General features: G+C 38.8%; 1 protein-coding gene and 1 long non-coding RNA gene across 2 annotated transcripts; one reads left to right on the plus strand and one right to left on the minus strand.

The window, feature by feature from the left end:
- Positions 1-1,173: 1,173 nt before the first annotated feature.
- LOC138616445 (macrophage-stimulating protein receptor-like) lies at positions 1,174-14,251 on the plus strand. Its single transcript, XM_069690747.1, has 21 exons — positions 1,174-1,285; positions 1,876-3,165; positions 6,864-7,040; positions 7,185-7,304; positions 7,414-7,584; positions 7,712-7,878; positions 8,481-8,610; positions 8,746-8,882; positions 9,008-9,199; positions 9,353-9,452; positions 9,628-9,858; positions 9,968-10,114; positions 10,226-10,388; positions 10,612-10,701; positions 11,021-11,230; positions 11,342-11,422; positions 11,513-11,694; positions 11,813-11,922; positions 13,174-13,339; positions 13,427-13,563; positions 13,822-14,251. The coding sequence occupies exons 2-21, from the start codon at positions 1,960-1,962 to the stop codon at positions 14,051-14,053; spliced, it is 4,149 nt and encodes a 1,382-aa protein (XP_069546848.1). The 5' UTR covers positions 1,174-1,285; positions 1,876-1,959; the 3' UTR covers positions 14,054-14,251.
- On the minus strand, positions 13,835-20,922 carry LOC138616446 (uncharacterized). The gene is made up of 3 exons (XR_011310594.1): positions 20,730-20,922; positions 20,364-20,492; positions 13,835-13,915 (listed from the first exon to the last, which is right to left on the minus strand). It is a non-coding gene; the product is annotated as an uncharacterized lncRNA (long non-coding RNA).
- Positions 20,923-23,712: the final 2,790 nt, after the last annotated feature.

Here is a 23,712-nt window from a genome sequence, read left to right on the forward strand (position 1 = left end):
ATGTGGGCCTATTTCTTTTATGCTTATGGTCAGTAGCCAAATAATAATGGGAGATTTGAGGATTAAGGTGCACAAACATAACTGCTGAGTCCAGCTGTCCTTCCTTCTCTCTCTTCCTTCCTCGTTTCCTGTAAAATAAAAAAGTGATCTGTCTGGAAAATGAAAACATTCTTCTCATAACTTCCTGGCTGGAGTTGTCTACATTTTAAATTCCTCATTTGAAAGCAATGCATTTTGGGCCAAAATCCTTCAGGCGTACTGAAGATAGAACCGACTGTTTTTTAAATGCTGAGAACATGTTTCCACTTAAACTGACACAGTGACGTCTGCGTGGAAAAGAGCTGCAGTTGAAGAGATGATGTAAATCCTGGGAAGGAAATAATGAGGGTATTTTTTGAGGTGGTCAGATTTCGCAACAATTCCTTACTTTCTTGTTGCGGGTGTGGTTTGACATAATGGCACTCACTTGGGGAATATCAGAGTCAAGCAAATCAGAATGAGGCAAGCATTTCCTGTCTTTCAAAATAAAACCTGAATCTCTTGGGCGAGAACATGTTGGATGATTGGACCTTCAAGTATGGATTATGGAGAAATTGCAGGATATAGCCTACATATTTTGAAGGAAGCGGTATTAAAATCCGTATTGCACAAGTAAAATTTTTTTTTTTTTTTAAAAAAAAAAAAAAAAAAAAAAAAGGTTCTGCTGAAACAAATATAATTGAACATTTTCAACAAAAGTGAATTTAAATGTCATTTGAAGTCTTGGTGTTTAACTGATTTGGCTTGTTTTTCATAACTTAAGCACATATAATTACACAGTGTTCACACAAATCATGTGTACCTACCAAAATTGCAATATATTGTTTAAAGCTCCATTTCCATAATTTCTAATCTCATATTTAGCCTAGTATTTTGAATAGGCTAATTTGATTTCTGACACTATTGAATGTACTCCAATGTGAATTTTCCTTTGTGGATCGATAAAGTCAGATAGCATTTTTTTTAAATTTTATTTTAAATTCCTACCACGAGAGCGCTGTTCTGTTGTGATTTTATTTTGAAGGTGACAGTACGATCCTCCTTTCAACTCCAGACTGCAGTTTATTTCAATGGCATGAGGTAGTTCACTGTCAGTATAAACGCTTGTCAGTGGCACTTCGGCGCTGTCAGGTGGGTGGGTCCAATGAGAGGGGTATCACGATCACAGGACATTTATCTCCGAAATCTTTAAGATTTTGTGACAGTTGAACAGATTTCAGCAACGCTCCTCCCTTTTCAAAGCCAGGTAAGATTTTCTTCACATACTTTTACGCACGATGAATAGCTATTGGTCCACGTTCATGACTGAGTATATTTTCGCCATAATTAATTACCAATCAGTTTATGTGTATGCACTTTTAATTTTAGATTTAATTCTAAATTGGCCAAAATTAGAATCATATGTATTAGTAATAATTCAAATTACAGGTCTTATCTCTATATTTGAAATATATAGCTATTATTCTGTATTTATTCTGTCTGAGTCTGAGATCTGAGATCTTAGATTTTATCTTAAAATCTCTATCTTATTTTTAAACCGGCTTTATCAGATTATATAAATTGCACAGCTATGCCATACCTGTACATATTAGGTTTTTCCTACCTCAAACTGAGAGGCGTCTTCTTGTAGGGCTCAAAAAGCAAACAGAAGCTGATACTTTTCCCTCCTGTTTCCCTCAGTTCCCCATGCTGTGCCTCTCAGTTTAAGCGAGCTAAACTGTTTACAGTATCCACCTCCATTTAAGAAGCACCGAATCTCTGTTTAATGTGAAAATCAAATGTACCAGTTGTCTTTCTGTTAAATCTCAACATTCCTTTCTGTCTTTTCTCCCACAGAGCTCCTGCTGCTTCTCCAGAATGTGCTCTCTGAGGAAAGTGTCTTACAGGTAGCACTCAATCCCTGAGGACTGTGACGTGGAGATGGTCACTTTGACTGCCTTGCTGACAGTATGGATGTGGATACAAACACAAACTGCCTTAGGACAGCACAAATGTCCTTCTACTCCTCGCAGGCTAGTGGATTTCACTGTCGAATACTCTGTCCTCTACTTTCAAACAGACAACCTGATACAAAACATTGCAGTGAACTGGGATATTCAACACACAGAGGTGTATGTTGCATGCCAGAATGTAATAGTAGGAGTAGATGATTCTATGAATAAAATATGGGAGGTGAAAACTGGACCTGTTGGGAGTCCTGACTGTAAAACCTGTCCGGTGTGTGACCTAGAAACTGATCCTGAGGATTCAGTGGATACAGACAACGAGGTCCTGCTTTTGGATCCTGCTGGATTTGTTTTGCCATACTTGTACATTTGTGGAAGTACTCAGCATGGGATCTGTTACTTCATTGACATTAGTTTGCCGAAGCCTGAGCCTCAGTGTTTATACAAAAAGGAGCAAAACTCTCCCATCAACTGTCCTGACTGTCTGGCCAGCTCACTTGGCACTAAAGTCACCATCGTTGAACAGGGAGCCACCTCGCTCTTCTTTGTCGCAGCCTCTGTCAATGACAGAGTGACTCAAAGTTATCCGAGGAGATCAATATCAGTGGTGAGGCCACTTTCAACTGAGGATGGCTTTCATATGATGATGAATGGCCTGACAGTGCTCCCCAGTCTACGAGACTCTTACAGCATTGACTACATATACAGTTTTTCCACCAAGGACTATGTCTACTTTCTGTCCCTGCAGAGGGAAAATCCCTCGAAGAGCAACTCTGCCTTTCAGACTCGTCTGGGACGACTGCCGATTCTAATTCCAGAGGTGTGGATGTACAGGGAGGTGGCCTTGGAGTGTCGCTACGAACCCAAGCGCAGGAGGAGACGGAGAGAGGCTTTCAGGGACATTGTGTATAATGGGCTACAGGCTGCACATTTTGGGCGAGCAGGGAAGGACTTGACTGATGAGCTGAGGGTGGACGAGGGTGAAGATATTCTGTATGGGGTGTTCACGGAATTGGATGAACATGGTCAACCTAAAAAAAACTCAGCCCTGTGTGCCTTTCCTTTGACTAAAGTCAACCAAGCTATTGATAAAGGAGTGGAGGCCTGCTGTGTGTCAGGTAAAGAGCAGCTGTCCAGAGGCCTCTGCCACTTCCAGCTATGTGAGAGCTGCCCACATGAGGTGAGTAACACTTTTTTTTATTATTATTAATGCCTAAGAGTCACTAAAGCAGAGGAACAGTATAAAGGTCTCCCTGCACCCAGACAGGAAGTGATCAGTCCAGACAAACATTGTGTTGTTAAGTCACCTGTGACCAGACCAGTATAGCTTACAATTTTACAGTATGTTGTCCTGAGCAGTAAATGATTGTAAATTATAAGGGACACTTTAGTTAGTCCATATAGTAAATCTTAAACGCTGGAGTATTCTACGCTTGTGGCAACTTTGAGGAAGGTGTGTTTATGTGTGAGAGGGAGAGCAACACCAGATGAGACAACAGGGAGGGGTGGATGAGTCAGTAGTGTGACCTGCACATTACCACACCATTTCTCAGCTCTGTTTTATGTCTTTAAGTTTCAGTCTTTCGCAGTGAAAGGGTGGCAACACAGTACAAAGTTTTAGTACGGCAGCTGTTTCATTTCAAGCGGGAATGGTTACTGATTACACGAAGCTGAATTTTCCCAATTTCTTAAATTTTCATTCTTAAAACCCTTTCAGAACCCTCCACTAATTACCCAACAGAACAAAGGGGTATTGGAGAAATTCTAAAAAAAAAATCAAGCAGACTCTTTAAACACCTTGAATTTGGCTACAGTTACTGGTGAAAAAAAAAAAAAGGTGTGGTCTCTCTCTTTTACGGAGTTTCAATCTGTGTCCTTTGAGCAGACGTGTATACATGTACAGGAATGTGTGCCAATAAACACAGGTTAAAAATCTTGCTGATAAAAAGGTGGAATTTCAAGCGTTGGACCATGACTGCCTTTTACTTATTTTATTTGACTAGGAAATAGGAAAAATATTGAAGAGGTCATTGGTAGGAAGCGGGGGACAAAATCACACTTTTTATGTGCTTGTGGAAAAATACTGAAGCTATTGTTAGAGTCTGGGTTTGCGTGTGTGTGCAAACAGTAACTTATATATTATACGTCATGTATTCAAGCGTTAACTGTTGAAATTCAAAGTGACTGAGAAGATACAAAAACATGTGAATATTAGGCATTCAAGTGGGAAGCAAACCGGGGCATGCTGGGGCAGGTCAGCTCAATTGCGTTGCAGTGGAATGTTTACCATTAGTTTAACACATCCTGTCTCCTTTTTGGAATAATGACCTTCTTTTAGGCAGCATGACTCATGCTCTCTCAGCCAGCCACTTACTCTCTGTCATTGACTGTTTAACATGTGAGAAAGTCCAATTTCAGTAGCTCACCAACAAACAGACACCAAGTCAACAGAGCTGGAGTCGCAGCTGTTTTATGACCTTCCTCTCACAGCTTGTTGCTATGACTGGAGGCGAGGCCACAGCACTTCCTCTCTAAATGGATGAATTTTGATTCTCTATTTAGGGCCCGAGCACCAATGGTGCGAAAGCCCTATTGTTCTTCAAGGAATTATTATTCTGCGTTATTATTTTCCGTAAACAACTGCATTTTTGGAGGCTTTATCATATTCAAAAACTCATAAAAGTTGGTAACAGGTGTCTCTCCCGGCGAAAAATTTCGTATTTTAGTGGAGTCGCGAGTGGGCGTGGCCAAATGGCTCGCAACGCCCCCTAAACAGATGCCCCGGCGGCTACATTTACCTACAGTACATGCACGAAATTCGATGGAAATGTGTATCACACCGAGATGTACAAAAAAGTTCCAATGCACTATTACGTCAACTCAACAGGAAGTCTGCCATTTTGAATTTAGTAGCCATTTTTGGCGATTCACACATGTTGTACTTTAACGAACTCCCGTGGCGTGGCGGCCAAAAAGTGACCCAAATGTCATACCAGCATGTCATTCAAAATATGATAAAAAAAAATTAAAAAAAAGTCATACTATGGCATGTCGTCCAAAAAGTGACCCAAAAGTGGGTCACTTTTTGCTGTGGTATGTTTTTAAAATAAAAGTAATCACAAAAGAGGGGGTTCAAATCCCAAACCTTCATACTGAAAGGCAACAGTGCTAATCTACCAATCTTCCTAGGAGAGGGTCTGCACTGTGACAGGTCTTTGGCTCACTGCAACCTATAACGCCACCATCCACAAATATTCATTCAAATGCGACCAAAATTGCCACAGACATTCTTTGGATAGTAGATATACATGTTTTCAAGGGGGTCTGCAGTGATATTAAATATCAAGGGGGTCTGCAGTGATATTAAATATCTTCCTGTAATGTGTAGTGTTTGCAAAACTTTTTCAATTTCTCCAAATGTTTCAACTTCACTAAAAGTTGAATCACCATCAACAGGTGGAATTTGAACCATTAATAGCAACCTTGGTGAAGTAGAATCTTTTACCTGTTGAGTTAACCACACTGTCGGTTGAATCACTGGAAAGCTCTGAGTGAACTCCGTGAAACACTTTCTCCGCCGCGACTCGTTCTTTAGTGCTGAAGATAGTCCAGCGGTCTACGAATCACAGCTTCAGAGCTGGAAACGACCTCATGAGGATGCGTGTTTGAGCCCAGCTCAAGGTAATTCACAGATGGCGAGACCCTCTAAGGGTAAGCCACATGGTTCACGGAGAGTGAGTCCCCCTAAGGGTAAGCTGCATGGGTTTGGGTTTCGGGTTTGCGTTGTAAATGCAGTCATACTAATAACAAACCAAAGGTCAACAACAATACAAAACCCTAATATAGCATAAACAAATACAAAAATAAAAAGCAAAAACTAAATGGTGTGTCTAAATCTTGGATTTCTGTCTAAACTACCACAAACTTTATCCCCCAAAATGCCATTAATACATTTCAATGCATTCAAATGACTTCTTTTTTTTTTTAATCATATTTCTGACAGCATAGTGCAGTTGCCTCAGTGAGAAGTAACTGGGTTCAATCCCCACTTTAGGCATATATGTCAATTCAGAAAAAGATCATACTGTAAAAAGTGATAACAAAAAAGGCATACTATAGTATGCTGTCTGAAATAATAAAAACAAATTCATCCTATAGCATGTCATCCAAAAAGTGACCCAAAATAATTTTTGTATATTGTATAGCCAGGGCAATGCGGCTAAGTTTGATGTTTTTCCGTGACACAGGAAGTTGATATTTAAGGTCAAACGATGCTCCAAACCTCATGAAACATTAAACATGCGTCAGGCACCAACTTTCATGAGTTTTTGAAGATGTTAAAGCCGCCAAAAAAAGGCTTTTTTTTTTTTAAAGAAGAAGAATAAGGAAGGAGATCGAGAAAAAGATTAAAACTGCAAGCAGTGATGCCTTCTCCTTCAGAAGCACTGGAAGCAATAGAAATCATGTTAACCAAATATGTCATACAGTACTTAAATCTCTTCGCATGCTGCACATTGGGGAGCCAGCGGCCCCGACCCGCTGGATCCCCAACGTTCAGCGTGCGAGGCCCCGCATATCACTGCTTGCAGTTTTAATTTATTCTTCTCATCCCTCATGTTTTTAAGTGTTTGCACACACACACACACACACACACACACACACACACACACACACACACACACACACACACACACACACACACACACACACACACACACACACACACACATATATACATATATTCAGAGTTTCAGTTTCATATATATATATGCTTAAAAGGAGAATGAGGCACATACAATAATAAGCTGAATTTAAAAACTCAGATATATGAATTCCTAATGCTGACCTTGTGTGAATGTGGTTCTCCTACCTGTACAGAGCTCTGAAGGAAATGACACATGCAGTGCGAAGCCTACTCTGGTATCGAAGCCATACTACAGAGTTGATCTTTTCAACGGCCAGATGAAAGATGTGCTGTTCACTGCTTTCCTAGTCAGCACTATCGGGAATCACACACTGGGTCATTTTGGTACCTCAGATGGGCGGATACTACAGGTAATACGTTGCCAGTGGTGTTATTGTTTGTTGTGCACATGAATACGCTGCAGTTTGGATGTTTGACCGGCTGCTAAATATATACATTTTTCTGCGTTATACGTTATAACTGACAATCCTTGTGACATTACCTCTGTGTTTCAGGTGATTCTTACACTGTACAGGCCTATTGTTTATGCCAACTATTCACTGGGAGAGGTCGGAGTATCCAGGACAGCAGCTGTGTACTCAAAGGATTCACTTCTCTTTGTGGTTGGAAATAAGGTAAATTTTGTCTGCTGCCGGTACTGCTCATCTTCTGACTGTTTTCCTTCTTTATGTTTGTCTCTTTTACGACTAACCCCACCCTCATCTCATTCTCTCCCTTTTCCAGATGTTCAGGGTGCCCTCTGCAGGACCAGGGTGTGCACATTTTGTGACATGCTCCATGTGTTTGACAGCTCCACGCTTCATGAACTGTGGCTGGTGTTCAGGAATCTGCTTGAGGCAGCATGAGTGTACCTCACAATGGAACAAAGACTCTTGTGCGCCTGTCATAACAGAGGTAGATATGATGTGCAGTGTAACTGATTAGCCACTGCACAAAGTTTAAACACAATGAGCCATAAAGGTGCGCTGATTGCACTGAAACACAGGTTGCTGTTAGGTCATGGTAACACTTTTATTTGCAGTTTTTCCCTAAAATGTCACCTGCTGGCGGCGAAACAGAGGTGACGCTGTGCGGTTCAGAGTTTCAGTCTCCCCTACGACCGGCCATCATCAGTGGCAAAACTCACATCATCACAGTGGGCTCTGGGACCTTTTGTAATGTTCTGCCTCAAAAGAGCAGTAGTAAAAGGTGAGCACACATGCAACCTTTCTGTATTCACAATGTCACAATATGGTTTTAAAATGTCCAGAACAAAACAATGAGTATAATTTTGATATTTGATTTTAGTAACACACAATGGATGAACAAACCAATACTGACTTCATTGTGAGTTTGCAGACAGATTTGAGGATGACTACAGTAATAAGTCCCCTTAATGTCAAATTGGGGCATCAGAATAACGGTGTAAATTTGATATTTTTTTCCCACGGTTCACCTTTGGTAAACAAAGACTAACAGTTCTGCTTTCAGCTTTGTGACAATGTATTTTCAGATAGTCCAACAGGTCGAGAACCTTCTCGACCTGTATGGACCTGTACATTTAAATCCTCACTTTATCTAAAAAAAAAAAAATTAAAAAAAAGGGTAATCACCAACATTGTAAGAGAAACAGTAGTTTTTAAATCACTATGTAGCATTTTAGGAATTCCTTGTCTCATTTGTGTAGTTAATTTTTTTTTAGTACAATTTAAATGTTTCTGGGAAGTTGCCCCTTTTGCTGTTATTCATTTCCATATAAAATGCTTCTGGCTCACTGAATAAACACATCGTCCCTTGTGTTCCTAATTCAGGGTAGTGTGCAAAATTCATGAAAAAAGTCCAAACGAGAACCTCAACATCACTCTGGAAGTGCACGAGGGAGAAGTAGAGGGACGCTACTCAATCGAAGGCACAGCTCACATGTCTGGCCTTTCTTTTGTGGTGAGAATCTGTTATGAATTATTTTCAAAAACGATGCACAACCCATTCTGTTTATACTATACATTTATGGAAATAGGGTCAATAATGCAATTGTTGATTGTAAATTGATATCTTTCACCTTCGTCTAATAATCAGGAGCCCACCATAACAGAAATCAAGCCTGACTATGGACCCCTGTTTGGAGGAACGACAGTTACACTGACAGGCAGATATCTTAACTCAGGGATACAAAGAGAAGTATTCTTTGCAGACAAAAAGTGCAACATTCAGAGGTGAGCAACACAGATGACTGTATTATATTAACAACTTAATTTCACTGTGATCAGATATTTATTCACACGAAGAGATTTAAGTACTGTATGACATATTTGGTCAACATGATTTCTATTGCTTCCAGTGCTTCTGAAGGAGAAGGCATTTCATCTTCAATCATCTGCCACACATCCGCTGCAGCAGGTGACGGGAAAGTACCTGTGAAAGTACCTGTGAAAGTTGTTATCGACAACTTTCAAGTGACCACCACAAAGGTGTTCTCCTTCAAGAAAAACCCTGTTATAACCTCAGTACATCCCCATTGCAGTTTCCAAAGGTAGGACACTGACCTGGTTTTAATAAAGGGCTCATGCTTCAGATTTAGAGGCCTCACTCTTGAAAATCCCTCAAAGTTCATCATCAAAATGATGTCTTTGCACATAAAATAAGTCATAGTATTATAAACATGCTCGCTTATTCTGACACACAGTGGCTCCAAGCTGGTGATAGAAGGTCAGAATCTAGACTCAGCCCATAAACCTGTGGTTCAGTACACTCCCAACAATCCCCCCATGGAGTCTCTTCAACAAGTAAGTCAACTCTTTCATTTATAACATTTTACAGATACATTTTTTGGTTCAAACTCTTTTTGACTTTAGTTCAAACCGGGTCATTAAACTTTGTTGAGTGAGAAGAGGACAACAATAAAACAAATATTTACTGTATGCGATTTCAAACGGTCCATGTTGCTTTATTTCTCTTGAGGTTTGCAGCGGCACAATAAACACCACACACATGGAGTGCTGGGCTCCAGCCTTTCCAGAGGAAATGCCAGAAGAAAAGTCTTACACGGGAGAGATTTCTATTCACATAGAAGGAAAACGTAACCTCTGGAAGAGACGATTTGACTACCATCCTGATGCCAAAGTCATTCCTTTTGAAAATGATGACAATGTCTTACTTCTAAAACCAGGAGACACTGAGGTTTCACTGCATGTAAGTATTAGTATTTAGTTTGTTTGTGTTTGACAGTTTGTATTAAAGTCCAACACCGCATTCTTTGTCTTTTAACATTTAACCATTTTTTTTTTCACATATATTACAGCATAACAAACTGAATACAGTCAGCACATGTATGAAGATCACAATGACCATCGGCGGTGTGAGCTGCAATGCTCAGATTCTGTTAAATGAGCTGACCTGCAGGATGCCTAAAGGCTTGATTATCCCCAGTGAGGGAGCACCTGTCCAGGTGAGAGAGTCTGCTTTGAAATCATCTCTCTTAACTGGAATCACTCATTGAAAACTAATTTGAAATTAAATGTATTTCACAGAGTAATGATAATCTGTTTCACTGCTGCAGGTGTATGTGAACGGGGAGGTTTATAATGTGGGTAAAGTAGTCAATGATGACAGTAACAACAACACTGTGATAGCGGGCATTGCCCTGGGCATCATTGCTGCACTGGCAGTCGGTGCTGGCCTGGCATTAATTGTGATGATTCATTTGAGGAAGAAAAAGAGAGGTAAGAAAGATTCTGATATTTATTGTTACATTTCTTGACATAATCTACAAAACTGCAGTACTTTGTTGTGCAGTTGTGCTAATAATTTGTGAACAGATGTTTCCTTTGAGTTCTATGCTGTCATCTGATTGTCATCAACCTGACCAGCTGTGCCTTTTGCCTTTACTGTGTATTTTCATAGCTTACTGTCAGTGATTTTCATTCATCAAATGTTTCTTTTCAGCCAACATAGAGAATCGTCTGTCAACGATGTTGTCACGGAACCGCATGGGCAGCCCCCTTAATTCCTCTCCATCAGGTGACTACAGACGCGGTGAGACATCCACATGAATTCATAAATCAATAAAGGGATAATATAAATGATTGCAGTAATGTACAGTTTGTTAAAGATATCCAATACATACAAACCTAAAACCACAAACATCGTGGCAAAAATTGATTTTGTTTTTCCATAATTAAGGGATGAAAGTCAAGAGTAGAATTGGTATGCATTGTTGTATTAGGCACTTTCAACCTGATCATTACTAAACAATTTATATTGTTATCCTATTCAGTCAAATCCTTTTTATACTTTTCTTTTCACCTTCATACAGTTCATATCAGTTAATTTTTTTCTCCTTTGTGCATTACAGTGGATCTGTCAAGTCAGACATCAGGTTCAGGAGGAATGGCCTTCCAAGGTTTAACGTACGCTGCCAGCTATGATCATCTGTCTGTGCCTTTAATGCCTCGGGACAACATCTCAATGGTGAGCTTGAGTTCTGATCTTCTCGAAGACGTCAAAGATGTGCTGATCCCTGCTGAGATGCTCCAGATTGAGGATAGCCAGATTATTGGCAAAGGTCAGCTTTTGTGTTTGTTTTTTTTCTTTCTTTTTTCTTTCTTCCACTATGATAGATTGTTTTTACAGTTTAGCACAAACATTTAATTCAGCCATTTTTATTCTCATACAGGTCACTTTGGGACAGTTTATCATGGATACTTGATAGACAGCAACAAGCAAGAGACCCACTGTGCTGTTAAATCACTGAACAGTAAGTGAATTTATTTTACAAAGGAAATCATTATGGCATGGCTGATACACTGGTCTGTATTAGAGTTCACACGTCTATTTTTTTCAACAGGGATCACCGATTTAGGTCAAGTAGACCAGTTCCTCAGAGAGGGCATCATCATGAAAGGCTTCCACCATCCGAACATACTGTCTCTGCTGGGCATCATGTTGCCCAAAGAAGGGCTCCCTCTGGTGGTTCTGCCGTATATGAAGCATGGAGATGTGCGTCATTTCATCCGGTCTGAGAAAAGGGTAAATTAAACAATGAAATTCTGAATCAGAGGGGTCACGACTGTAAATATTTGCTCTTTTAACCTGACTAGAGGTTCGATTGAGCCAGCTCTGTTTAGAATCTCTTTTTTCTTTACAGAACCCAACAGTGAAAGACCTGATTGGGTTTGGGCTTCAGGTTGCCATGGGCATGGAGTACTTAGCTCAGAAGAAATTTGTTCACAGAGACCTGGCTGCACGTAACTGCATGTGAGTGTGAATCATACACTGATTACTGGCCCGTGACATGTCAGTGAACGGCTTTGTCTCGCTTGCAAGAGGCTATTTCACCGTTGTTATTAAGTCGATGTGTCAACTATTTGAGGTATTATCAAAGTTTATCAATACAAATACATAGAAATGTATTTATTCAGAAATTAGGAAACAAATAATGTCAATAAACAACATTTTGTATTTCTTCTTCATCATAATTATACATTTGGTAAGTTTAAACACTTAATGGGAAAAGAAAAATAACCTTGCTTTGGTGATCCAACAAGTAAAAAGTTCGATCTATCAAACAAAATGGATTACTTTTTCCATCTAAAAACCTCCAGAGATGTTTAATATTTGAAAAACTGTCGGTCATGTATTTCTCTTTTTTACACTTTGTTTGTTTGCACATATAAAAGTCACACCTTTTTTTTAATTTCAAATCAGAAAATACATTTAATGCCACTCATTTTCTGACTTTTTTTCCACTATTCCTTCCCCAGCCTGTGCTTCCTCTTCTTTTGGCTGTTCTTGTTAGGAGTTGCCACAACAGATCATCCATTTCCATCTCTGCCTGTCCTCTGCATCTTCCTCTGTCATGCTGACCGCCTGCATGTCCTCCCTCACTCCATCTTTTTACTTTGGCCTTCCTATTTTGCTAGCTCCATCTTCTGCATCCTTCGCCCGACATACCCAACATGTCTCCTCTGCACATGTTCAAACCATCTCAATCTCATCCTTCTCACTTTGTCTCCAAACCTGAGCTGTGCCTCTAATACGTTCATTCCTGTAACTGTCCATCCTCATCACTCCAAACGAAAATCCAAGAAAGCAGAGCTGGAGGTAGCAGAGTTCTAGATGCTGTCTTTTCCTCAATGCCGCCACTGGTCTCACTACCATCTCGTAAACCTTCCATTTCACTCTTACTGTCAAAAGAGTGTCGAAAATCCCTCGACACTCTTCTCCACCCGCTCCACCATGCCTAAACTCTCTTCTTTACCTCTCTTCTGCCTTTCCTGGTACTTTGAACTGCTAACCCCAAGTATTTAAACTCATTTGATTTCACCACCTCTTCTCCTCCATCCCACCTGTGTATAGGATTATCACAGATCATCAGCACTGATTATCTGAATTGGAATTGGTATTACATTAGGTTTACCTTTTTTTTTCCTTGAGCCAAGCAATTTTCTATTAGAACCAGAAATAGCTGGGGAGATAATCCTTTCTAAAGACATTTCCTCTTTACAGGCTGGATGAAACCTTCACAGTAAAGGTGGCTGACTTTGGCATGGCAAGGGATATCTATGATAAAGAGTACTACAGCATTCAAGACCACAAAAGAGCAAAGCTCCCAGTGAAATGGATGGCTATCGAAAGCCTGCAAACACAGAAGTTTACAATCAAATCTGATGTGGTGAGTGCTTGATCTCATCAAGCCAACAGAAATATACTTATATTTATAATATTTGTATCAACATTACATTGATTATCTGTTTCCCAGTGGTCGTATGGCATCTTAATGTGGGAGCTGTTGACCAGAGGTGCTAGCCCATATCCAGATGTGGACCCCTATGACATCACATGCTACTTGTTGAAGGGACGTCGGCTTCCACAGCCACAGTTTTGCCCAGATACCCTGTAAGAATCATACCAGCATCCTATCCCCCAACATAATGATTATAATGCCTTGGCTTTCTTCATCCAATTCAAATTTCTTCAGAAGATTATATTGTACCCTGCGACCATGTAAAGTATAAGCAAATAGAGGCATGAATTCACCTCTATGTTACTTTATGTCAGCTCCTAATGGCTATCATTCAGAAGTTTACTCACCTGCTTGCGTATGTACTCGCGTGCCTCCTCATTCACTTATCGCCACAATCATTCATTCCACAGCTATTCAATCATGCTGGCATGTTGGGACCCGGAGCCCGAGCGCAGGCCGACCTTCCACAGCTTGGTTACAGAAGTACAGCACATCCTGTCCTCTCTGGAAGGAGAGCACTACATCAATTTGAAAGTTAACTATGTCAACTTGGACCAGCCAAGGCCCTACCCTTCACTGACTGGATCTGCTGATGAGGCTGAGGCCTCGGACTTGGACACAGACAGTCAAGCTGAGAGCTGAATTGCAATGACACATGACTCCCCAACAAGATAATAGGATCCACATTATGGTTGGAAAGCATACAAGAAAAGAGACAGCTTTCCTTGTCAGATGAATTGTTTTTATGTCTTCAAGCCTGAGCACACTGAACATTTGACTACTGAATTAAATGACACTGTAGGTACTACAAACAAACTAAAAAACTAAACCACGCTGGAAGTTTCACATCTTGGTTACAACAGATTATTTGTAGAAAATGCAGTATGTACGAGATTTTTCTAACTTTCTGAAGCACACATGTGAATGAGACTAAATGAATGTTAATGTGATTGTGTTTTCATATTTGTAGAATAGGATGAAGTGGTGTACACTCATAGTATGTCTCCAAGTAAGTATATTTAACTGACTGGTCCTGAGCACCAGTCACAATTTTATTTTATACCCTATCATATAGCCTACAGAATGTAGACTTTATTCCACAGTGTATGTCCATGTGTACTCAATCTACAACGATTTCTGCGAGCTGTCTGTGCAGTAACACATGTAGTGCCCGTATTTATCACTAGAGGGCAACCTGTGCCTCATTTTTATGAGTACTTGAGTTTCTGCTGCAGTGATGCTCTGCACTACAGCAGACATCTCCACACAAAGGTGTCTCAAAAACAGTTCAACTACATTTATCTGAACCTCAGACATCCGAAATGATAGTTAACAAATTCAGTCTTTAAACTGGATCAACTCAGCTCAACATGCAGTGAATTTCAGAAAGTTATTTGAAATGCCTTTAATTAAAATAATCTCCACACCATGATAGACAACCCAAGGCAATGTTTAATATAAGCACTGATTTTTTTTTTAAAAACTTTTATACCAACAGTTCATTATGGCTTAACTAAAGAGATGGTTCATTGGTTGTCATATAGACAAAGCTTTATGTCAGGGCAACCACTTTGGTTCTGATAGACTTGATTTTTGCTGCAATTATTTTCTTTGAATCCAAGTGATCTGATCTTATTTCTATGCACTAGGTCACACTGTAAAGAGTGGTTTTATCCAAACAAATTACATACTTTTCTCTACAATGTGTCAACTGAAGAAATGTCTTTGACTTAGAACTATCCTAAAATAAAAATTAAGAAAAAAAAAATGGCTGCAGATGGACAAAAAAAGATTCCCCCCAAACAAACGAAACAATGTAGTTAACATTTTATTCCTAAGAGCACTACAGCAAAGCAAAGTACAAAAGTTCTTTTTGAACCATCAAAGAGTGCTGCGACACAGGTCTGAGGGAGGACAGCTCTTGTTCTCTGGCAGGTAGATGAGAGGAAAAACACACACTGTTAGAGGTCTGAATGATGTCAGCTCAACCAGAGTGAAAACTGCATGCCTAATCTTTGTATCTAGCATTTGTAGTACTCTATGAATAATTTATGGTTCTAAAAAAAGATTTTTATTTTTTTATTTTTTTATCCCTTGCCTTTAGGTACTGCACAGGTGGCAGTAATGACGGCAAGCTCTGGTTGTGTTCAGTTAGAGGTTCAGGGTTTAAAAATGAGGTCATGTTTCCTCCTGTAGACTTAATAGAAAGCCAAAATCATAGATATTTATGTCTGTGAACAACCACTGTATAGGATTTGGTTTTATTTAAGTTGCACAGCAGCATACGCAGGCTGCCTTGTATTTAAATGTTTTTGGTCACTTGCAGTATCCATTTTCAAAATCATCAGAGCTCCAAAAAAATATAAAACAAAGATCTGACTGATTTCATGTCAGATCATTTTAAAAGGTATCTATAGACGATAACGAGGACCTGAGGTGTGGTTTGACATGCAGTAAACATCGTATGCTTCACCTGTTCCTCAGCCTGGCAGGACACGAAAGGCAGTTAAGCCTTTTTGGTCAAGTGCTATGAACCACGAATCTTGAAAGAGAGTGTTTTACTTTAGATTTCATACAGATTTGTTCTCTCACTCTTCATAGTAACTACATGCAGAGTAATCTTATGATTATGTTGCTAGTGCAGCTTCTGAGACTGTATGAAGCTGCTGTCATTTGTAAATAAAATTTGGCATGCAACAGGGACACTGGCATTAAAATCAAAACTTGAAATGATAAAAGGAAGACTGCCATCATTTTTGGCAGTAAAAAAAACAACGTTGGAAAATAGAAATTTGTACAGTATCAAAACATTTTGCTGTTTTTAACCACGATTCTTTTCTTATTATTCTATTTTAATTTTCTTCTGATTTAGACTTTTTTATTTTTATTTTGGAGAGCGAGACTGTTTTTTTTTTTCTTTTTTATTGAGGTTTTGATTTCAACAGATGTAGTAAGCAGCTACCAGGTTCGACAATGTAAACAGAAATGTGTAGTGGGTTGTTAGGGGAGAAAAAGTGCTTAGTCATCCGTGTGTGGACAAACAGGTGTGTTAGTAGACTTCAGATGAAACTTAGTTGGATGCTCTCTTTGCTGCTTGTTGAAACTAAAAGAACTGATGACCAATATATTTACCTAATATGTATTGATTTTAAATTTAATTGATGGTGTTACATTTTACCATTTAATTCAAATCCGTTTATCCTTGCCATTTTTTTTCTAACAAATTTTAAAAGAGTCCCTCAAGGCGTTTCTGAGATGTTGTATTCACGGGAATGTCGGGGATGGACAACCAAATAATACCTGTTGCCGGCACGAAGGCAAAACAAAGTTCAAAACATCCTTTTAGTTCCCTCACCATGGTCAAGCTAAAAAAACTGGGAATCCTGCACTTCCCAAAATGCAACTTGAGATCATTTTTCATTTGACCCTGCCCTTGTATTTTTCAACCCCACACAACAGTTTGAAACAGACCCAGCTTGATTTATTGGTTTCAGGGTCAATTGTCTGAGGGATTAAATTATGGTGTAGACACAATGTAGTTTCACTTTATCCATTACATTTGGGTTTAATTACCCAAACCTTTGGCTGACATGACGCACCTGTGTTTGCCTTTTGAGGCACTTGTGCAAAATCCAATAAATTTCTGCTTTCAGAGAAATTGCTGCTTCCCACTTATAATAGTGTTTTAAATATTGACACAAATTCTATTTCAAAGTTAGAAAATTCTTATTACAATAACTCTGGTATAAATGTAGCATAAGTCCATGCTGAGATAAACCTTAATACATCACATCTACAATGCCTATAAAAAGTATTCACCCCCTTGAAAATGTCACTCTTTTTTTGCTTTTATACATGAAATCATGGTCAATATAATTTGGCTTTTTTGACAAGAATTTGCAACAAAAAAAAAACCTCTTTCATGTCAAAGTTAAAACAGATTTTTACAAACTAATGTCAATTAATTAAAAATATATTGTGTAAAATAAGTGTTTGCATAAATATTCACCCCGTTTAAAGTGACTGACCTAATTCAACAGAGGTCCAGCTAGTTGATGCCAGCAGTGTCACAATTAGTGAAATGGAAATCACCTGAGTGCAGTTAATGTGTGTCAAGTGATTGTAGTATAAAAACACCTGTGTCTGGGAGGTCCAGTCTCTGGTTCATCAGTATTCCTGCTACAATTGCAACATGAAGACAAACGAACTCTCAAAGCAACTCAGAGAAAAGATCATTGAAAAATATAAGTCAGGAGATGGCTACAAAAAGATTTCCAACTCACTGGACATCCCACAGAGTTCAGTTAAATCCATCATTAAGAAATGGAAGGAGTATGGCACTTGTTTAAATCTGCCTAGAGCTGGCCGTCCTCACAAACTGAGTGACCGGGCAAGAAGAAGACTGGTGAGGGAGGCCACCAAGACACCTACGAGCACTCTGAAGGAGTTAAAAGCTTCAGTGGCTCAGATGGCAGAGACTGTACATACAACAACTGTTGCCCGGGTTCTTCACCAGTCAAAGCTGTGTGGGAGAGTGACAAAGAGAAAGCCACTGTTAAAAAAAGCTCATGAAATCTCGCCTGGAATTTGCCCAAAGGCATATGAGAGACTTCAAGGTCAATTGGAAGAAGGTTCTTTGGTCTGATGGGACAAAAATTTAGCTTTTTATCCATCAGACTAGAGCTATGTTTGGCGAACACCAAACACACCATCTCCACTGTGAAGCATGGTGGTGGCAGCATCATGCTCTGGGGATGCTTCTCAGCAGCAGGCCCTGGAAGGCTTGTAAAGGTAGAGGAGAACATGAATGCAGAAAAATATTGCCAATCCTGGAGGATAATCTAACTTGGTCTGCAAGAGAATTACGACTTGGGAGAAGATTTATTTTCCAGCAAGACAACAACCCTAAGCATACAGCAAAAGCTACACAGAAATGGTTCAAAGACAAAAAGGTGAATGTTCTGGAGTGGCCAAGTCAAAGCCCAGATCTCAAGCCAATCGACAATTTGTGGCTGGACTTGAAAAGAGCTGTTCATGCCCAATCCCCGAGCAACCTGACAGAGCTTGAGCTGTTTTGCAAGGACGAATGGAGAAAAATTGCAGTGTCCAGATGTGCCAGCCTGATTGAGACATACCCACACAGACTCAGTGCTGTGATTGCAGCCAAAGGTGCATCTACTAACTACTGACCTGAAGAGGGTGAATATTTATGCAATCATTTACTTTACCTTATATATTTTTTATTAATTGACATTATTTTGTAAAAATCTGTTTTTTTGCAAATTCTTGTCAAAAAAAGACAAATTATATTGACCATGATTTCATGTATAAAAGCAACAAAAGGGTGAAACATCCAAGGGGGGGTGAATACTTTTTATAGGCATTGTATATTGTTAGACTTTAGAAAACCTCCAGAGCCACTGCAAACATAGGCTGAGTAGGGTAACCCATGATGAGTCATTTCTTTTCATTGGTAAAATTCCCCATTAAAAAACGTTAGCTACAAGGCCAAATATTTGAGTAAATATCGAATTTATAATTCAACGAAAAGATCTTGAGCACCTTCACCAAGTTTGAGTTGGTCTATTTATTCACAAACACCAGATATGTTCCTCTTGGACTTTAGACACACACACACACACACACACACACACACACACACACACACACACACACACACACAACAGCACAACAGCACAACAGCACAACAGCACAACAGCACAACAGCACAACAGCACAGTGAAGGCGAGTAGCTGTACTGAACAGAGAGAGAGAGAGAGAGAGCAGACCCCTAAAGTGCCTGGTCTAAAATTCCTTTTGTTGTCTTGAAGTGTATATATTTATCAATATTTTACACTTATTTCACACTGCCTTGGTTTTGGAGCGGAGTCTGGTCGAAATCTGCAAATATCAGACAGCAGCTGTTGTGTGATCCATGACAAACTGAATGAGCAAAAGTAACTGGCTATAACTACTTCCTGTTTAGGGTTTATGCAGATTTGTCCTCCACAGACTCAAATGGAGAACATGAAAAGAGAACATTTGCATGGGTAATTAGCACTCTCAGTTTATTGACTAAATAACCTTATGATTTGTTTTGAATGAAATAAGTTAGTTTGTTGATGTAAGTAAACAGGAGAAAGAATCAGACTCACCTCGTGTAAAACATGTAAAATTTCTCCTAAACAGCAGGAATTGAATAAGGAGCCAACATCCTGAATGTATCTCCACTTTTAAGGAGCCAAACATGCAGCTGCCATTTTGGTTTAGCTGATAATGAGCTGAGTGAATCATTGTTGGTGTGCATGTTTGACATTTGGTTCTGGTCAGAGACGCTGCTTGGAGATTATTGGCCCACAGAGGCAAGTATATTTCTATTGCACCATTCAGACACAAGGCAATTCAAAGTGCTTTACAGAAGCACAGCAATACATTAAAAATAAGATATTAAAAGCAAATTAAAATTGCATTTAAAAGAAAATAAAGTATTTTATAGAGGCATAGAAGTACAAGATATTAAAATTGCAGTTCCTTAGTTCACTGGAAAGCTTCAGTAAACAATAATGTTTTAATGCCATATTTAAATGAGCTGCAGTTTTAGCAGACCTCTGGTATTTAGGAAGCTTGTTCCAAAGGTGGAGAACCCAGAAACTAAAAGCTGATTCACCTTGATTGTTTTTCATCTCTGGGAAAATTAAGTAAACCTGTCCCAGATGACCCGAGGAGTCTGGATGCTCCTTAACATACAAGTAAATCAGAGATGTATGTTCATCGTTAATTGTAAATGAACAACGGGGCACCGACTACTCATCCTATTTGTCTGCAATTAATCTTTGAAGCTCTGCAAATGATGCGTTGATCTAGTTAGCTTTTGGTCTTTGTGGTAGTACCTGATCCGCATTGCACCACTTAGTATATAATGGCCTGAGGAGCGAGAAAAAAAACAACTTACCTGATTCACTTTTGTGAGCCTCTCCTTGCAGGGTTTTTTTTTAACTGGGCTGTGGATGCGCTCGCAGTCTGAAGTTTTTCATCAAAGCTCAAGGTCTTTCAGTTTTTCGAGATGTTCATCAGAACAAGTCTGCAGAAAAAGACAAAGAAATAAACAAGAATGCAGCCTGAGAGAACATATTTGATTAGCCACTGACAAATTTTTTAGCAGACTGACAAATGCTGGATTTTATAATCCTCAAAAGTACTTCTTGTTTTTTGACTATTAAATATTTATGTGTGATGAAGTATATTTCATGCTATGCATTTACTTTTTAAGCTCTATTTTTATTGAGTAAAGGACTGAATCTTTTACATCTTAAACAACCTAATTTTCTTTGCAACATGTTTTGCAAGTGGGTTCGTAGCCTTTCTTCCACTTCTGTTCTCTGAATTGAATCTGCCATCCTTGAGCTCGTGTACCATCAGTAGCTCGCTGAATAGCGAGGCAATTTTCCTCCCTCTTCCTTGCACTTCTTCATTGTTGCACTGCATTCAGAGGGAGGATGAGGAGTTGGGAGGTCACAGATGGAGAGAAGTGTTATGTTTGTTCCTGTCTCTGCTCTCTGAGCGAATGTGTCCACAGATGGGATTATACTGAAAGGCAAACACAAATTTGCAGAGCAATGAAAGAGTTTTAGAAGCACAAGGCCAGCCTCATAGATAACTGTACTTGTTTTTTGTTTTTTTTCATTTTTAGTTTTTCATCATCCTCCATCAATGTGCCAATGTATTTTGTGGCTTAGAAAATGTAGATGTGTTACAGCATTCACATACTGAATATATTATTAACAAATAACTATATAGATGTGATTATATAAATATCTTCATACTATAAACTAAAAATGAGGTTTTCCTTACGTAGTACTTATAGAATTACTTCTGCACTGAAAATTAAACTGATTTCGTCAACACTCATCTTCATAAATTTTTCATACTATAGTGTAGTAACACTACACTAAACTGCATGTGACCACCAAAATGGAGATTCACAAAGAAACTGCATGTTTCTCTCTTACTGCTGAAAACCTGTAAATACGTATTGATTATTCCTCAGTGGTCCAGACATGTGCACTATATGTTTGTTCAATATTCTACATTTTAAAATGCAGTCACATACAGCAGCCTGCACGACTCTTCTTATCCTCTTCTTTGAGGGGAACCATGCATATGAAAACATAGCTTTCTTATGAAAGGTAGTAGGTTTTTATTCATGTACAACACATGTAATTATTCAATCTGGATGGTGGAGATAAGTCTCATTGTTTTTTAAAAATACCTTCATTGAGGGAAATGGCTTCCCATTATACAATAAGGTACAGAGAAAAAAATGAACACTATGTTTAATGGAAGTTTTATTGATGGCAGCTTACCTGTATGTGAAGTACGAGTGTGTGGCTGCATGCAGTGATTTCCTGTTGGATAGGTTATTGCGCTCTGTTAGTGCTGGTATGCATCATAAACTGTTACATTCTGGAATTAAAAAAAAAATCTGTAAAAGGCAGAATTGTACTTGATGTGCCAGTAACCATGACAAAGTAATTTAAAGTACTGCAATAACTGCATTCCTCACAATAATATAAAGTAAAGAAAAAACTCATGGCAACTTCATCTTGCTTATAAACAAAATAATGTGACATTATTTGCTCAAAATGCTACTTGGATTACAAGTAGTGCGACAGTATTGATGAACTGTAGTTTCATATGACTTGGTTCATGTGATCTATCTGCCATGTGTTGGTACACTGTTCTCCCAAGTTATTTATGTTAACTGCTTTAGCCCATGCTTTTTTTTTTCTTTTTTTTTTTTGGGGAGGGTGGCATACTAATGAGCTTCCTTTTCTGTTAAGCCCCAGAAAGTCAGTTTGGTTTTGTTAAGAACAGCCAGATGTGGTGCTGTCTACAAGACAACCCATTAGCGTATCCAGCAACCACATGCTGCTGAAATTAGGTGGCCGGCATGCGTTCAATCTTTACTGTTGTTCTCGTTTAACAACACGATTGGCTGCCATTTAACAAAATAGCAACCATGTGTATATAAGCTCCCACAAACTTGTATCTACCCAGTTTTATTTACATCAGTAATTATACCTTCTGAATGCATTGTAAGCCATTGTTTATCTCCTGCAGTAAGGAAGTAAAGTCAGCACTCTTGTTGATCTACTGTATAAGCAATGAGCTGTATCTATGTATAAAACAATACAACTTTTTCTTTACTCTGGCATTAAGCCGCCTCGTAGTCAATTATATGACTGCAGCTGCGTGGTCTGTGTGAATCAGCTTTATTTGGCCAGACTCTGTCAACGTCTTCATGACATATATTACATGAGTCTGGACAGATATAAATGTAAACTGCAACTGTACTGGTTGATAGAGGTGTACAACTATGAGCAAGTTATTCTAGTTTCATCAAAATGTATGCAGTGGACACTTAGTTTGTTCAAGTAAAACCTTGCAATAAAGTTACAAAACTAACTGTTGTAAAAGCATGGAAAAATATAAGAATTTTCCTTCACTGAAGTTACTATTACATTTTCAACTTGTATTTATTGAAGTGAATAAGACAGGGAAGTGAACCACTGTTAGATATTTAAAAAAAATTAACATATACAACACATAAACATTGTTTGATACCTAAATATAAGTTTTCAATTTGTTTTTTATTTTTGATATTCCTGAAATAGCCAAATATTCATGGGTTTGAATTTGGCCTGACGTGTTGGTGTCCTACAGGAAATGAATAAAATGCTTAAAAACCAATGATTAATAATGTAATCAGCTCTGCACTAAGAGACAAAAAAGTTGATCAAGGTGACGTTGTTCACCGGTACAAACCTTCGAGGCTGCTGACAAGTGCTCAAAGAATCCCTCCTTTGACCGTCTCCTTCTGTAACAATTTGTTCTTAAAACGGTCTCGGCTCCTTCAAACAGTAAAAGTCACACTTAACATTTGCTGAGATTGTGTCAAGCCTTAAGTTTCACACTAAGTCCCAGTTCTGGAAGCAGTTCAACTGTACGGGATGAATTTCAGTGTGTTGAAAGTGTTTGGACTGGAAAGACGAAACATTCGATCATTGCCTGTCAGTGTTGAATCATTTAGCTTTTAGCTTTACACTGACTGGAAATGATTAATCAACTATTCCATAGAAATAAAAAAATGTATAAAAGAAGTATTGACTAAATTAGACTGCAGTTATTGGTGAGTATTAATATGGAAGCCCAGTAATTATGTTGTTTTAACCTATCATAAGCCAGTACAGTATATCAAGCTGTATTGTCATGAATCTACTGAGCCATCTGATAGGAGATCA

The sequence above is a fragment of the Brachyistius frenatus genome, unplaced genomic scaffold, assembly GCF_029030835.1.
Source record: "Brachyistius frenatus isolate BFR_SWC_R1_liver_20210118 unplaced genomic scaffold, ASM2903083v1 Contig_10, whole genome shotgun sequence".
Taxonomy (NCBI): domain Eukaryota; kingdom Metazoa; phylum Chordata; class Actinopteri; family Embiotocidae; genus Brachyistius; species Brachyistius frenatus.

Coding starts and splice junctions, on each gene's coding strand:
- LOC138616445 (XM_069690747.1), top strand. CDS start 1,960: ATGGTCACTTTGACTGCCTTGCTGACAGTATGGATGTGGATACAAACA. Junction 3,166..6,863: donor GTGAGAGCTGCCCACATGAG/GTGAGTAACACT, acceptor CTACCTGTACAG/AGCTCTGAAGGAAATGACAC. Junction 7,041..7,184: donor CAGATGGGCGGATACTACAG/GTAATACGTTGC, acceptor TCTGTGTTTCAG/GTGATTCTTACACTGTACAG.